This window comes from Callorhinus ursinus, unplaced genomic scaffold, assembly GCF_003265705.2.
Source record: "Callorhinus ursinus isolate GAN/ISIS: 27379988/994484 unplaced genomic scaffold, GSC_fseal_2.0 scaffold1, whole genome shotgun sequence".
NCBI classification, from domain to species: Eukaryota; Metazoa; Chordata; class Mammalia; order Carnivora; family Otariidae; genus Callorhinus; species Callorhinus ursinus.
In genome coordinates, this window is record NW_027397063.1 from 37,105,204 (window position 1) to 37,122,054 (window position 16,851).

Consider the following 16,851-nt stretch of genomic DNA (forward strand, 5'->3'; position numbering starts at 1 on the left):
GAGAGTAGAGAACAGTTGTAGGGGCAGAAGTAAAAACAGAGATGGAGCATTTCGAAGTCACCAGAGTAGGGGAGGGGAGAAGTCCATATAATTTTGTGAGAACTGCTGAAGACCCTCCCATTGCAGTTGGGCCTGATTGGTTAGTGGCTGTTGACAGCGGTTCCTGCCCAGGACCCAGACAGGGCCTCCTTCAGCTCATCATCACGTTGTATCCTCACAACGACCTTGAGCTAGTTATGTACTTTCATGTGAGAAGAAACAGGCATGTTTAGGTTCTTCAGGTGATGGAAGTTTATGTTGTCAGGACCACCAGGTTTGCTAGTGTGGCACCCAGGCTGTAAACGTATTTCAGGAGGAAGGTTTGCCCTGGGGACTTTAAGGCAAATCACTTATGGGCTATTAAAGTCTTGATTGAAGTGATTTATATATTTATACTTACATATATTTATATCTGCAAAATAGATCTATGTCAAAGTAGATATAGATGTGTGAGCATACGTATTGTATATATGTGCACATGTGTACGCATATATGTGTATATATGTAAAACCAGAGTTTAAGGGAGCTCAGTAATGATAAAAAGTACAAGTGTTTTGAGAATGAAGTGTTATGTTAATAGAAGGATGGATGGTGACAATGAGGTAAAAAATTCACCCAGCCCTCATTTTTTTCTTTAAGAACCATGTGAAGGTAATGAAGGTAACACATATCCTCAGGTTCCAAAGGTTTGCTGTCAAGGAGAAATTAAAAATATAATTATGGGTTATGAATTATAATAAAGATCTCAGGTAAAAATCCTTTTTCATCTTTTATCCTAAAGTCTCAAATGAAATTTGATCCAGTTATATGAACACTCTTTAAATTGAAGCTGACAAGTAAGTAGTAAATGAGATAATTATTTTAAGTGTATTTTCCCTCTTCTTAGGGATGCTTTGGTTTTTGTTTTTGACACTGTTTTGCTTGTTCATATAAAATGAATGTTTATCCTAGAAATCTCCTTTTCTTAGATTAAATTTATTTTATATATTTATACACATATATGTATTTAAGATTTTATTAGAGCACAAGCAAGGAGAGTGGCAGAGGGAGGGGGAGAAGCAGGCTCTCCACTGAGCAGGGAGCCCGATGTGGGCAGACGCTTAACCAACTGAGCCACCCAGGTGCCCCAAATTTATGATATTTTTAAAGGGGGGAGAAAATTGGTATTGTTGAGACTTACAGAAGTTGATAACATTTTCCATAAGTCTAAAACTTACAACAAAGTCGTAGGGACAGAGGAAGAGTTGTTTTTTTTTTTTGAGATTTTATTTGAGAGAGAGATACAGCACGAGTCGGGAAGGGCAGAGGGAGAGGGAGAAATAGGCTTCCCACTTAGCAGGAAGCCCAAAATGGGGGCTCCATCCCAGGACTCTGAGATCACGACCTGAGCTGAAGTCAGATGCTTAACCAACTGAGCTACCCAGACACCCATGCTGCTTTTTAAAAAAAAATAATGTATTCTGTGTTTTCCAATTAAAAAGTCTATTATAAAGAGTTGAAAAAAATGTAGGTTAAAATTGTCCAACTTCCCTGGATCCAAAGATAACCACTCCTGGGTTTTTTTCTAGTAGTCTTCTTTTATGAAAAGTTGGTTTTTTTGTGGGGTTTTTTTGCATGGTTATGACCTTACCAGGTTTATAAGTTTGAGTTTTTGTCCTGTTCTTTCATCTTATCTGACAGTGATTAAGAGTTTAGGGTAGATAGATAAGTAGATAAATTTGGACTCACATTCAATCTCTGCTCCTCAGCTGTGTTAACCTCAGACAAATTACTCCCTTTCCTTAGCTGGAAAATAAGAATGATAGTAATATAATCTCATGTGGTAGTTCTTTTGGAAATAGGCACATGAAACTCCTGGCCAGTAGTATTGAATGTGCTGTTAGCTTCTTCTTAATTATATTCCATCAAGGGGTAGATAAGATGCATAAAGGTTTATGTTTATACATCATTTGAGCATTTACACTGTTTACAACTTCTCAGTATTATAAAAAATGCATCTTTGCATATAAATTGCCAATCATTTAGTTTTAGGAATTTTTTTCTACTTCTTAAAAAAAGAATTTCAACAGTATCAGTTAAACAGTATCAGTCTTTTAAAATGTATTTCTAAATTATTTTCTAAAGTAGCTATCCAGTTTATATTTCAAACCAGCAGTGTTCTCAGACAAAACTGGATTTTTAGATTCTTCTTAACTTGTTTTAAAAAGTGAAATTGTATCTAATGGTTTTAATTTGAATTTCTTTATTTTTACTGGTGAAATCGCACATTTGCTTATTTGTTTGTAATGCTTATCTTTTTTGTGAATTGTGTCTTTTGCTGACTTATCAACTTGGGTCTTAAATTTTTTCTGGCATTTTTGTTTTAAGTATATTATCTAACTCTAAAAATGTTAAAATTTCCCCTCACTTTATTTTTTTAATCCTTTGTCAAGGAAGTTTCATTTTTTCTTTTACATTTAAGCTTATAAAATCCTCTTCCACAAAATGCCAATCACACATTGTATGTTAACTCTATTTCATGTTGTGGCTTTTACTCTTTAGGCACAAGTGAAACTTTTAGTTTCCTTTATAATTAGTGTAACATAAATAGCCTGTAAGTCCCAGAAATTTACCAGCTCTTGATTAATTTGCACTTATATATAAAAATGTTTCCTTGATTAAAGTAAATTCAGACTTTTTTTTTTTCTTTAAACTACTGAAGAGTAGTAACTATTAAAATTGTTTCCAGTTCCATTTAAAATTTTCCCTGGAGTTATTTGTGTGAAATTATCCCAAGTATGTGAAAATTGTGCTAAGATATAGCAGTCTATAAAGCAAAATCCATATGTTTTCCTTACCTTCCCTCCTCTTCTTTTTTTAGAATTTTATAGAATCTTCTATCACACTGTTTGAATCTGACCTAGAAAGTGGGAAGTTTATTGACATTACAAATCAGGAAATTTCTGACTTGGAAGAAGTCGGCTTTGGCAGTGAAACAAGATCCATTCATGTTAAAAGTGGAGTGTAAGTTGTCGCCCATTCTGGGAACCTTGAGAGGTTCTTTGGTTTTAAAATTGTTGGTTGCTCGATTCTGTATCACCTCTGTTCTTTTTCCCTTTCCCGCCTCCCCCCCCCCACTAGATGGGTTGCCTACCAGCAGAAGTTCTTTTGTGGAGAACAGTACATTCTAGAAAAAGGGAAATACAAATGCTTTTTTGACTGGGGAGGATCAAATAATATAATCATGTCAATACGACCTATCCATCTGGTGAGTTAAGAATTACCATAACCAATTCCAGAGCGTATAATGGCATACACTTGACTTTGTGAAACAGGCTTTTTCAAAGTGAAACTGCTGGATTATGTTATGTGAATATATAGAGAAAATGAAATAGCATGTGTATTTTCTTAGACTGTATAGGGAGCTAGTAGTAGGTGGTATGAGCGCATTAATGAGATGACTGTGATTTGATCACTTCATTCATTTAACAATATTTGTTTCATGCTTCATATGTCAGACACCACTGATCACTGGAGATACACGATAAATAAGATTGCCCTGACGGGCCTTGGACTCTTAGAGGAGATTGATGTGTAGGTGATTGATTGTGGTAAGATTAGTGAGGAGGTGGAGTGTGTAGGCAGTGCTGGGGGAGCCAGTGAAGGAGCACTCAGAACCTGGGAGTTGGGCACATGCCACTCCTGCATTAAATGATATCTTAAGGGATAAAAGCACTTTTGCCTGATAATGAAGCGGGGCAGAAAAGGCAATCCTCAAAGAGGTAATAATCTCCTCCTGTGCAAAGTCAAGCAGTTATGAAAGAGTATGGCCAGTGTGGATAATAACAAACACCCCAAGAAGGGTGCCCATGATATAGTGTGGGAAAGGTAAGGGCAGGAAGCTCAGACTCTATCTTTCTGATGGACTTTGAGGCACATATTTTTTTTTCCCAGCTACATTACTCAAAATGAATTAGTATTAAATACTAAAATTATTATAAAATAATCCCATAAGTTATTTGAGGGTCATAACCAATTCAAGAAATCTAGTAAATTAGACCTTTTTTTTTTCCATTTTTCAAATGGTATTTTCAAAACTTTCAAAAAGTCAACTAAGATTATATGATTACAATTTTTTAAAATGTTTTAATATATGTTTCAGGAACCACTTGGAATAAATGAGCCTCCACATTTGGTATGTTTCAAAACTTTCTTAACTTACTATTTACCAAGAGCATTTATGCCCCTTGTCTCAATTCTTTCTCTTTCCATCAGATAAATTTCTTATATCTACGAAGCCGGGCAGTTTATGCGGTACCTGGTACCTATGGGCAGAAGAGTGCCCACCTCCATTACGGGTTGTATTGGCCTGGACTCGTCTCATTTCATTTTGTTTTCTCCCCAGCTTTAACTCTAACCACTTTGGGGTCATTTTGAACCTCTGCCACTCCTTTCCTATTGCCCGTCCATTCTTCAAAGTCGCATTCTCTTTCAGCACGGCACATTCTACTGTCTTTGGAGGAGCAGACTTAACATAGAGAAATGGCTGTCTGGGCATGCTTATTATGTAAATGTACTTCTAATACCTAAATCAAATATTTCTTAAAAGCACTAGTAAAATTGCAGCCCTGCTTGTTTATTTCTAATGTGTTAATGGTTTGAAGGATTCGGCAATACTCTGGAGCCTAATGTTTATTATCCATTGAGGGCTACAAATTGTGCTTATTTTGTGCTTCTAAAAACTCTGTGATGTCAAAATTAATCCCAGTTATTGATGAGAAAACAAAGATTTAGAATTTAAATGTCATTTCACACAGCTAGAAGTAGCAAAATAGGCCTTTTTTTAGCAGATGACTCCACTCAACTAAACCATTTTCAGGATCAGAGAAAGATATATGATATAATCAGTACATCCATAGGAGGAAGAGGGGATGAGAGACATTGCTTCTTCTGTCTCATTTTAAATAACAATCTGGAAAAATTTCTGTCAAAACCCAATTGAGTGATTAATTTTAAATATTTGACATTTGCTGGCTTTAGATAATGCTGAATCTTTTTCTCTGAGTGTGTTTATTTTTCATGTTCATGTCAGTGGTTCTGTATTTCAAGTCAGCTTAGTTGTAACCATGTTTCTGTTCATAGTGTTTTCAGGTTTTCTTATTTTCTGATTAGCTCAGGCCTATTGGGAACATTTTCTTTTTGAATATAATTAAATTGTTATATTTGGAGACACTTCCTGTGAGATCTTTATTTCAAATCTTTGAAAACTCCAACAGTGAATTTTTAAAGCACTTGTATGTGAATCAGCATAACATGAGCAATTAAAGGGTTAAGCAGGGATAATTCCAAACTGCACATTTCCTGAGTTTTAAATGCAGATAAAAGTCACATTCTTTTAAGTTCTGTTTTCTCCCTCCTACATTCCTGTTCTTTTTTTATGGACTTCTTGTTTGGGGCAGATTGCTTGGAGGATTTTCTTTATAGTATTTCCAGTCCAACTTGAAGAGAGAGGAAGCAGCAGAAAACACGCAGTGAAATCAGCCCCACTTCATATTTCTGGATCTGGTTCAGCCATTGCCTTGTGAAATAAGTGTTTCTGACAGGTGAATGATAGCCAGATATTTAATATGCAGACAAAGCCTCCTTCGTTGACCTAGTATCAAAGCTCTTACTATTTTCATTGGACCAAATTTTTGGAATGTTTTGCTTATTTTTACTTAGAAGGGGGAAAGAGGATCTTGACTAACTCTGGTTCCATTCAGTAACTAGAAAGTATTTTCTTCTTCACAAATAGCTGTCATAGTCTGATGGGATAGTTATTTTCCCTGAGGACTGAGGAGGAAATGACCTCTCAGAGTTCAAGTCAAAGGAGGGCTTTTTTGTTGTTGTTTTTTGTTTTTTTATTGTTTTTTTATTTTTTAATGCTGGTGATTTTAAAGGGAACCTCAAGCAACCTAAGAAGGGAAAAGCCAGAATATGTATGTGTATGGAGATAAATATACATCATGAGCATTATTCTGATAAATATATCATTTCTGCTGTGTAACCATGTTATAATGAGATACGTCTTATTTGAGACACAGAACACCTCCTTTGAGAAGATTCTTGTTTTTCCTATGGCTGAAGACCAGTCACCGAGTCTAACTGCCAACTCAAAATATACAGCACCATTATATAGTTTCATATATAGCAGCTAGCATTTAATTTTGTTTTTATTATTTTCCCCAAAGAAAACAAAAAATGAACAGAATATGGATTATGTTCATAATGTCATCATCTCTTAGCAGATCAGATCACTCACTAGATTAAATTTTATAAAAGTGAGCTTAGTTTTCAGGGAGGTTGTAGTCAGGCACAGTGCTCTAGAAATTCTAACCAGTTACGTCCTTTGGTACAACCAAGAACCTTTTTTTTTTCTTCCTAGAATATTTTTCAAATCTGTTTGCAAATATTAGAAGTTTTGATTTCCCGGAATATTGAACCTCTCTTCCATTTTATACATGATTCTAGCTGAGAAAAAAAGGGACTGGATATTTTCTTATATTGGATAATTTGGCTACATTGAATTTAAAGTGGTCACGGGATATTTAACAGTTACCATGTATGGGGGACAGGAAAGTGACAGTTTTAGGCAAATATCAATAAGATTTAAGAGTACTAGAGTTGAAAACACCTCTTCGTGGTGCTGCAACCAGATCATTTTTATAGAATCCAAAGACCAGAAATAGGAAGAGCTACTTTCCTGAGTAAAGAAAGCCCTCTATGAGTAATCAGGGAAGTAAAATTACTCTGTAGTAAGTATTTGATCTTAGGAGTACATAACACTACAATCTGAGACACTATGATGTAATAGAAGAATAGAAACTGATAGAAACAAGACTGTTCCTTGTTTAACAATGGGGGAGGTCCAAGGGCTGCAGGAAGTCTTGTTTAGGTACGATAGAAAGTTTCTCATAGAAATTAGCATTGGAATAAAGTTACATTGAGAAAATTTTTCTGATATTGTGAAATAAATTGAGCACAACTTATGTGTTTGGTCAGTGATTAAAATTTTGAGTTCTCAGTTTGTCCAATTAAAGACCTATTATATTTATTCGTGTATATCATAAATGAAAAGTACATAATAAAAAACATTTCTGCAAAAAGCTCATAAAATGGTGACAATTTCTGTCTGAAACAGTAGTTCAAAGAAGTAAGATAATATATGTGAAAAAGGCAGTTGGCACTGCAAAACAGTGGTACTGTGTGTGTGTCTCCATACAATTCCATTTGGGAGGCTGGTAGAGATTGGAAAGGAAACCAGAATGTGCCTTATCCACCTGCCTTTTCCCAGGTCTTAATTTTATCAAGGCACTGTTACTTAATTTCACTAAGAATAGAAACCATAATTTAATTATTATAATTAAAAAGCACAGAATTGGTTTCTATACGGACCACTCTCAGAACATTATTATGAGAATTCTAAGACATTTGTTGGGTAATCAAAACGAGGCATTACTTTTCTGGGGTTGATCAAATTTTGGGTAAACCGTATGGCACTCTATCTCATTTGGGGAGTAAAAATTTAAAAAGCTCAGGTCAGCATTAAGCCTGATTTTTCAGTTTGGGCAAAGAATTAGCCCATCAAATCCAAAAGGTATTTTATGGCAAATGTGTGTGTGTTTGTGTGTCTGTGTGTATTTTAATTAACGCTCCTGGGTCTGAAGGCAGACTAAACATTAGAGTTGGTTACTATATATACCATCTGAAATATGTTTAACTTGCATTGTCAGTTGTCTGGATTTCATGGCTTCATGGTGAAATAGTGAAGTATAAACCTTAAGCTCAGCAACATAAAAACAATTAACAAACTGGGTAGATGGAGAGTGAACAAGACAGCTGTGACCTCTGTTCTCATGTGGCTTTTCCAAGTCTTAATTGTGAATTAAGATATTTGCAGGTAGAAGAAATTACGTTTTTTGGAAGTAAAATTGTGATTTACTTCTCGATCTGTTTTATAAGCCTTTAAGTTAAAACACGTAGTTTGGAAAATGACTAACCAAAATATATGTTCTTATCAAAGAAATGAGGGGCAGTTTCCCTGGACCCATAGACTTGTTCTTCTACAAGGAGTTGTTTTAGAAGTCTGCCTCATTTTGGACTTCCTTTTTGTTGCTACCCTCTGTATCCACCAGAAGGATCATGATAGAAACTTGCTGGATCATACCTCCTTAAGGCGGGGAGTCCCTTGGTGTTGGAATGCTTCAGATGCAGACTGGTTTCACAATAGCAAGTCAGGTTGTGCCAAGCCATGATTGGTCCAGGGGAGTTGGTTCTTCCACCTCCCTGATTTTCACCAGTCTTTGATGTCAGAGCAGAAGGAGATAGTCCGCAAGCAGTTCCTCAGAACTCGGAGGCTATCAGCCTCTAAGAGGACTCTTGGGGAGATGAAGGAGGCAAACATCAGCTGCTCAAAGCAGCTTTGTTCTTGATATAGCACGAGCGAGAGACAGGACAGTGCTGCCCGGCACTCAGTATGGTGCCTTCTTAGCTACAATGCGGGCCTGTCAGTGCACGGTGAACCTGGGGGCCATGTTATTTCAAGGCTCCAGTGTGTTTTGAAATATTTATAGGGCTCATTAAATCTTTCTTCCATATTGTATAGATCCAAGGCCACCAGAGTTGCAGATTATTGTGTATCTGGTCTGAAGGGAATCACAGTTGAGATTTCATGGATTTTTCAACAAAAAGGACTAAAGTAGAAATGTGGTTGTATATAACTGTAAGCTTTATATTTAGGATATTCTTAACAGTAAAAGGGAGCCCATTGGCTGACATGCATGACATGGATGTCTTTCTTTGTTCACTATAAATCTTCTGCTACTCTCGTCATTACCTTCTCTGTCATCTGTTCATGAGCTTCCTCAGGCCCACTTACCTGCGTGTGCTCAGGCTCCCTCCTGCAACCTTTTATTAACTGGGTCAGGGAGACCTGTGAAGAGAAAAGGCTTACCAACCACCCCTCGCACTAACTGAAACCACCTTCATATTTAGCACTGAATTGCTTCTTTATCTTAAACATGTAGTCTCAGCCCAAGGGATCATAATTGTTTGATACAATGGGCAGGGACCACATGTTAGTGGAGGAGGGATTCTGATTGAATCTTATATGTAGAATTGTTTTCTGGCCTCTGCCCAGAATCTGATGCAAAAGATGGATGAAAATGGTAAATAAATGGTGACATTTCCAGATATGGGTAAGGAAACAAAAATGGGAGTTTAAAGAGAATATCATCCTTAACAAGGACCCATTGGTAATAGATTAAACACTCATATTTTGCTGAATTTTAATTTTTTAAAAGATTTATTTATTTTAGAGCATGAGCAGGAGGAGTAGCAGAGGGAGAGGGTGAGAAATCCTCAAGCAGAATTCTCAAGCTGAGCATGGAGCCTGATGTGGGGCTCGATCCCATGACCCTGAAATCATGACCTAAGCTGAAATCAAGAGTTAGACGCTTAACCGACTAAACCACCCGGGTGCCCCAATTTTGCTGAATTTTTTTATAAATACAAGAAATAAAAGGTTTTCATTTACTTTTGAGATAATGTCAAACAGCTGTTTTCTGCTAAATTCTTGTATTATTGTTCTCATAGCTCAAAGCATTCAGTATACCAGGGTTCCAAGGTGAATGTGTAGATTTTACAGAAGAAATTTCTGATTTGACTTCATTCACACCATGTTCTTTTAAAGTTCTTCGGGGTTGGTAAGTATGCTTGCTGAGTGTTTTCTACTAATGTTTAATAACTAAATTTCCTTTAAATTTACAGAGGTTTGACTTGTTTTATTTTTTTTTGATTCACAGTGAATTAAAAAAGAGTCTTTTAGTCATTGGTCAAGTGCTAATTAGCCTACAGTAATTTTGCCTAGCCTGTATTATAGTCCATCTTGTAATACGGAGAAAAAAATGCTGATTAGCTAACTTTGGAAACATTGTGGCCATTTTATTTTCTCACCGTTATTTTAGATTATTTCCTAAATATTTTGAATGCTTATGTTGTATGTTTATTGGATAGCATAATAGAATGCTATATAAAAAGTAGTGTTTTGTCCATAATAGACCTATTACACCTAAATTAAAAAAAATTTGTTTAAAGTATGTATCAATCTCATCTCACAGATGAGGACTCCTGATTTCAAAGTTAGGGTTTCCCATGATCACATACCAAATGTCAGACCCATGATTGTTTTAGTCATTTTTTAAAAAATTTAGTTAAATTAATTTTAATAAATTTAAATCTTATATTCTTTGAGCCACAGGGGTGGGTCTTTTTCAGATGTAAATGAACTGTATGTGATTCCCAAGGCTAATACATATTTCCTGAATTTTTTATTTGTAAAATATACATAAAATACAGTTTACCATTTTAATCATTTTAACCATTTTAACGTGTACAGTTCAGTGGTAGGTCTATTTCAAGTATCTACCTAATAACTCATCAGAATCTCTCTGTTTATCCCTCAAGATATTTTGGATTCATCAGTTCTCCTTTTCCTCTTGAATCAGTTCTTCTACTTGAAGAACTCCAGTCCCCTGATTAGCTCCACTCCAGTATTACCTTCCTTCCATCTTATACCAGAAACCGGTCGTAGCCCAATTATTGTCCCAAGATACAGTTTACTATTTTTATTACTCTGCTTTACATCCCCCAGTCATCCTCCGCTGCTCGTCCGATGGAGTTCAGATGCCTCCTTTTCCAGGACTTGCCGTCAGTTAGTCTCGCTGTCCCACCCATTCCCCATTCTGTCCTTACACTGCCTCCCTCTCTTCCCCTCTTCCACATTTATTCCGCGGAGTACTTTCTGCCTTACCCTGTAAACCAGGGGTCGGTTGGCAGACCTTTCAGGGCCAGGTAGTAAGTATTTTTGGCTTTGTGAGCCTTGCAGGCTCTGCCCCAGCTACTCAGCACTGCCACTAGGAGCAGAAAAGCAGCCATAGACAGTACATAAGTGAATGGGCACACCTGTGTTTCAGTGAAACTCTATGTATGGTCATTGGAATTTGAATTGTATAGCATAGTCACATATCACAGGCTATTTTAATTTTTTTAAATCATTGAAGCACGTGAAAAGCAGACTTAGCTTGTGATCTGTACAGAAACTGGCAGGGGACAGATGGCCCACAGGCTGTAGCTTGCTAACCCTGCTTTCTGTGAAGGGCTCTAAGTTTCAGGGGAAGCTAGCCAGCAGATGTTGTTTGTTCGGCCTACACACTATGTTAAAAAATATCCATATTTTGGTTCAGGGTTTTTTCATCTCTTCAAAAAAAAAAATCAGAAGATTTTGGGGCACCTGGGTGGCTCAGTCATTAAGCGTCTGCCTTCAGCTCAGGTCATGATCCCTGGGTCCTGGGATCGAGTCCCGCATCAGGCTCCCTGCTCGGCGGGAAGCCTGCTTCTCCCTCTCCCACTCCCCCTGCTTGTGTTCCCTCTCGCTGTCTCTTTCTCTCTGTCAAATAAATAAATAAAATCTTAAAAAAAAAAATCAGAAGATTTTAAAACTCCGAGAAGCATTCACCTTTGGCAGTAATTAGCTAGTGTGAAGTCAGTGGCATATGTGATCCAGTGTACCATAAGCTATATTCCTGCTTGTTTTTTTTTTTTTTTAACCTGGTACACTGCTCAGTACAACGCTTGCCTGGCCGCCTGGAGGCATGTAAGCTTAGGGCCCCCATTTAATACCAAACCAAGTATATCTTTAAGGGGGTCAGCCCATCCCCATTCCTTCTGTCAACCTTCTTGATTAACCCTAATTCCACCAGTCTTTTCCTCCCAGATTTTCTATAGCTCTTACTAGTTTGAACTTCTCTGTGAATGTTGTTATTTTTATACTTCCAAAAAGGACATGGTTTTTATAATATTAAAACACATAAAATAGGACACTCTAAGTTAGATTATCTGCAACTCTTTAGTGAGAGAGAAGTGTATACTGGGCACCTGAAATAATTTTGTTACTAGTCTTTGGCTCTGAGTTTCTTCTCGACTAAGATGAAAGAAATTACAAGATATATTTTCATGGAAGTACTGAAGGCTTTCTGGAGGAAGGTATTTTTTCCTGACACTGAAATCTAGGACAAATTAGTCATATGTTCACTTTATGTAGGGAATATACATTTTATTTTTGTGTATATATATATTTTTTTATATATGGTTTATTAAACTGCAGTTTAATAAAAGAATACAGGAGCCCTGACAGTTGCTTAAGTACCTGGAATACTTGGGAGACCTGGATTTAAGCCCAGTTCCACTACTTCCTAGATACATAACCTTAAATGAATTGGATTACTATCCAAAATCAGTTTTTTCATCTGTAAAGGACGGATAATAACAGTACCTACCTCAAAGGATTTTTATAAGGACCAAATAAATGATGCATTTGAAGGGCTGAAACTCCATGCCTGCCATGTTGAAAACATTTGATAAAATGCCTAATTGCATAGAAGATATGACAGTAAATTACAGTGTTACAAAGCATCTCTGTGATGATCCAGAGTTAAGCTGGTTGAGCACAAGTACAGTTCTGGTGGTCTCAGAGTGTGGGGCTAGAACTTATACACACTGGATGTGAAGTAATAATAGCCCCTTCATTTCTCCCTTGGGCTCCTTCTTTTCAAAAAGGCATTTCCTAACCAAACTTCTGATGAGTAATATATTGAAGATAATCACTATCAAAGATTCTAATGGGCATATTTCTTTTTTAAAAAAATCACTAGCCAATGTACAGGTGAGATTTTTATATACTGTTGTGTGATTTTAGACAGCAAACCCATCATTAAATAAGGATACAAGTGATTGTTTTTCCTAAAAGAATTTCTAATCTCTTCAAGTACTTAATAATCACTATAATCGATCCCAGGGTTTTGTACTTGAAGGCACTAAAGGAAGCTAATATCGTTAGTCTAAAGCAGATGTCTTGTTTCAAATTTCAGCTCTGTAATTTAACAGTTGAAGAGACCTTGGGCAAATCACCTAACCTTTCTAATCCTTAGTTTTGTTGCCTATAAAAAATAAGGATGTGTTTCTACGTCACAAGATTGAGGACACAGTGTAATAATACAGGTTACGTATCTAACCCATGTCTAGCACAGGGTAAGCAATCAGTCAGTGGTAGTTGTAGCTGTTTCTTTAAACCGATGCTGAGTGTTTGCTGCTGGTCAGCACCATGACTTTTAGGGCCTACTCCTCGCCGGATTCCCACAGCATGATGATGAGCCCGCACTGCCAGCTGATGCAATTTGACTGAACGTCTCACTACTTGTTTTCAAGCTGGCTCCTGTATTACCAAGAGGACAATTCTGATAATCAGTGTGTGTTAGAAGAAGGCCTCTATGCTGACCTTACTTCCTGTGGCTGCCCAACATCGAGAGTTAAATCCCTCAAGCCCATTGACTATGTAAGTATGCATAATTGTAAGATTTTTTCTTGTCCAGTGTAATTACCATGAATGATGTGATATCGGAAGAAGTGATACATGGGTAAATATAAAAATATGAATAATTTATTCATGGACTGTAAAATTGGGATTCACTCATGAAATCCAACCAAAATATAGACTGATACATATATATATATATATATATATATATATATATATACACGTATATATTTTTTTTAAGCAAGAATTCAAAACACAGGATGTAGAGACCTGGGCTTAAATCCCAGTTTGATACTTTAACCATTTTGGATGACATTTAATAGAGTTACTCAGTTTCCTCATCTGTCAAAAATAATAGTACTTTGTAAGGCCCCTGGGATATTGAATGAGATTATTATTAAATGCCCAGCACATGGTGAGCGCTCCTTGAATATTAGCTATTAACTAACTGTAAATTCTGGCTGTAATTGTAGCAGCTAATAACCCTATAATTTTATTATTCTAGATAAGTCACACAACAACTTGCTACTCAGGTGTACAATGTTACTTTAAGGCATGGGTCTTAATATGGCCACTGATACTAATTTCAAATCTTCATTTGGGGGAACTAGGGATTTCCTGCCTGGTGTGTGCAGAGATACCTGGGTCACCTTGGAGACCCACATTTATAGAGTAAGCAGTTTCTCCTTTCTATCATATTTACTCAGAAGTTTAAATTGGAGCAAAACAAGATTACCGCTTTGCAGCATCAGTTCTGGGCTCCATGTTTATAGGATCTATGCAGAGGAAGTAATGAGGATCTGGGATATTTTCAAGATGTCTAATTATGATCATTTCTTCGGAGCATTTAGTCAAAGCTGAGGTTTACACAGAGGTGATCTGAAGCCCTGCATAATGGTAGGAGTGACAGACCTTTCAACCAGAGCTGACTCCGGAGATGATGATCATACTCAGAAACTTTGATCCCAACCTAAGCAATGTAGTCTTATTTCACAGGACATTCCTAGAGAGAGTATTCTTGGTATCAGGCTAAGAATAGAGTCTTGGGTGAGGAACAAGAATAAAAAACAGTCTGTGGTCTCTCTCAGTGGCCCTTTAGACACCAACTGGGAAAGACTAAGTGGCTATTGATACTTCCTGTCTGTTGGACAAAAACCAGTGGAGAAAAAAAGAATGTGGTCTGGTTAGTCTCTCCCAAGTATTGATAAGGCTGAAAAAGGCATGGACCAGTAGTCCACATTTGCTGGGAAAGGAATTCTCTTAGCAATTTTTGTGGTCAAACCAGCAGACAGATACTTAATTTGGTATTAACTAAAAGCAAAATACATAGTTCTAAATGTGAAAGTACCATCTTGAAAGAATTTTGCAGGACTCCTATCTAATTCAGCAAGCTAAACCAACTAAATTTCTAGGGAGGGCATTTTAGAAACAGAATTATTGAGTATTACTATTTTTCTTTGAAGAATTACAATTTTACATTCATGAAGTCAAAAGTGAGTAAGAATGAAAACAGAAAAAGTTTTTAAGTTTTACCATGCAGTTGCATGTCACTGTTTTGGTTCTGTGGAACCCAAGCAGTGAAGGTGTCGCTTGGGAAGGACCTGGGAGCTATATATATATATATATATATATATATATAAAACCTTTTCACTCCAAGAACTGATTAAAGAATATATTCAGATTATGTAAGGACAACACATTTGTCTTCTTAATGCCTTTACATGCAGTGTTTTAAATCTTTGAAAAGTCTTTTTTCAAGATACATTTAGGCAGTAGGTTTAGTTTTGAAATGGAGGGAATGTGAGGTACGGTGGGCCTCCCAGCAGAGACACCCAGACTGACCATGAAGAGGCCTTAACAGCGGTAACATTTTCTTGGGGAAGTCAACCATGCTTCCCCCTGGTGGCCCTGACACCCTGAGTTGATCCGACCTAGGAGATTGATATGTGAACCAGGTTAACACAGTAATCTGTAGTAGGTGGATTCTCATGGCTGGAATGCTTGAGATTTCTGTCCTGAGCATTTTTCTCCCTCTCTAGAAGAACAGGGGAAACTGAATTAGTCCTCAGAAGGTTATTTGGTGAGCATAAACTTTAGGTAAAATGAAGTTAGATATCTTGAGATTAGTTTACTCAGCTAATAATCCCCACAAAAGAGACTCCTGCGGGTCCCAGTTGTGTGCATTCTCTGAATTCTGTTGTCTTTCCCTAGAAAATGCTAGACACACACTACCTATCCTGCTTCTCTCATTCAGTCACCTCTCCCCTGGCCTTTTTCTCCGGATTTGTTAATGCTACTGCATAAACCACAGTCCAGTGTGATTCTGGATTAATTCTGGGAAATGTTTCTTTCCAGTTGAGTTGACTTTGCATATATATATTAGTCAACCCCTTGATTTTGCTTTAATTAGTTACAACTGCAGAATTCTGAAGGTGTTGCCTGTAGTTGGCATTTCCAGACATACTGTGAATTACTGTTAAAGAGTCATAATGGCATATTGAGATGTCTTTTTTTTTTTTAAGATTTTATTTATTTAGGGCGCCTGGGTGGCTCAGTTGGTTAAGCAACTGCCTTCGACTCAGGTCATGATCCTGGAGTCCCGGGATTGAGTGCTGCATCGGGCTCCCTGCTCAGCGGGGAACCTGCTTCTCCCTCTGGCCCTCCCCCCTCTCATGTGCTCTCTCTCTCTCTCTCTCTCTCTCTCATTCTCACTCTCTCAAAATAAATAAATAAATCTTTAAAAAAAATTTTATTTATTTATTTGACAGAGAAAGAGATAGCGAGAGCAGGAACACAAGCAGGGGGGTGGGAGAGGGAGAAGCAGGCTTCCCACAGAGCAGGGAGCCCGATGTGGGGCTCGATCCAGGACCCTGGGATCATGACCTGAGCCGAAGGCAGATGCTTAAGGACTGAGCCACCCAGATGCCCAATATTGAGGCATCTTAAAGACTTCCATCTTCATACAAAATCAGTATGTTTTGCAAATGACTGTTTGTTCCAGGCTGATTTCTATTTGTCCAGACATATGTTACATTCTAGAGGTCCATGGATAATTTGCAGTCATTTTACAGTGAAAGGACTATCAACCATAGTTGATAGTTCTGCTTCTCACTTATGGTGACATTGGGAAAATCACGTAATTTATTTGTACCTCTGTTAACTCATCTGTAAAGAAACTGTTAGAACAGGTATTTTCAAATCTTTGTCAGCTTTTAGTTCTGTTGCAAATAAGTATCCTGGCTATATTCCTAATTGGACACGAAAAACAATGTATCCAGTGTTAGGACTCCTATGATATGAGGGAATAACATTGTATATTAGCTTGCAGTAAGGTTATTCCATAGAACAGCCCCCAGAACAGTTGGTTAGGAGCAGGGGGTGCGTGGGGAGCCTACATAAACACTTCAGGCATTGGCCTTGTA

The 16,851-nt window shown here is 37.2% G+C and overlaps 1 protein-coding gene across 1 annotated transcript in view; it reads left to right on the top strand.

Annotated features, from left to right (window-relative positions):
• The window catches only part of CRYBG3 (crystallin beta-gamma domain containing 3), a 105,053-nt gene that overhangs the window by 67,411 nt on the left and 20,791 nt on the right, over positions 1-16,851 (top strand). Inside the window, exons 13-17 of the mRNA XM_025873208.2 lie at positions 2,900-3,042; positions 3,160-3,286; positions 4,181-4,213; positions 9,652-9,761; positions 13,321-13,447. Coding sequence (XP_025728993.1) covers positions 2,900-3,042; positions 3,160-3,286; positions 4,181-4,213; positions 9,652-9,761; positions 13,321-13,447 — 540 coding nt within the window. The remainder of the gene's footprint in view (positions 1-2,899; positions 3,043-3,159; positions 3,287-4,180; positions 4,214-9,651; positions 9,762-13,320; positions 13,448-16,851) is intronic.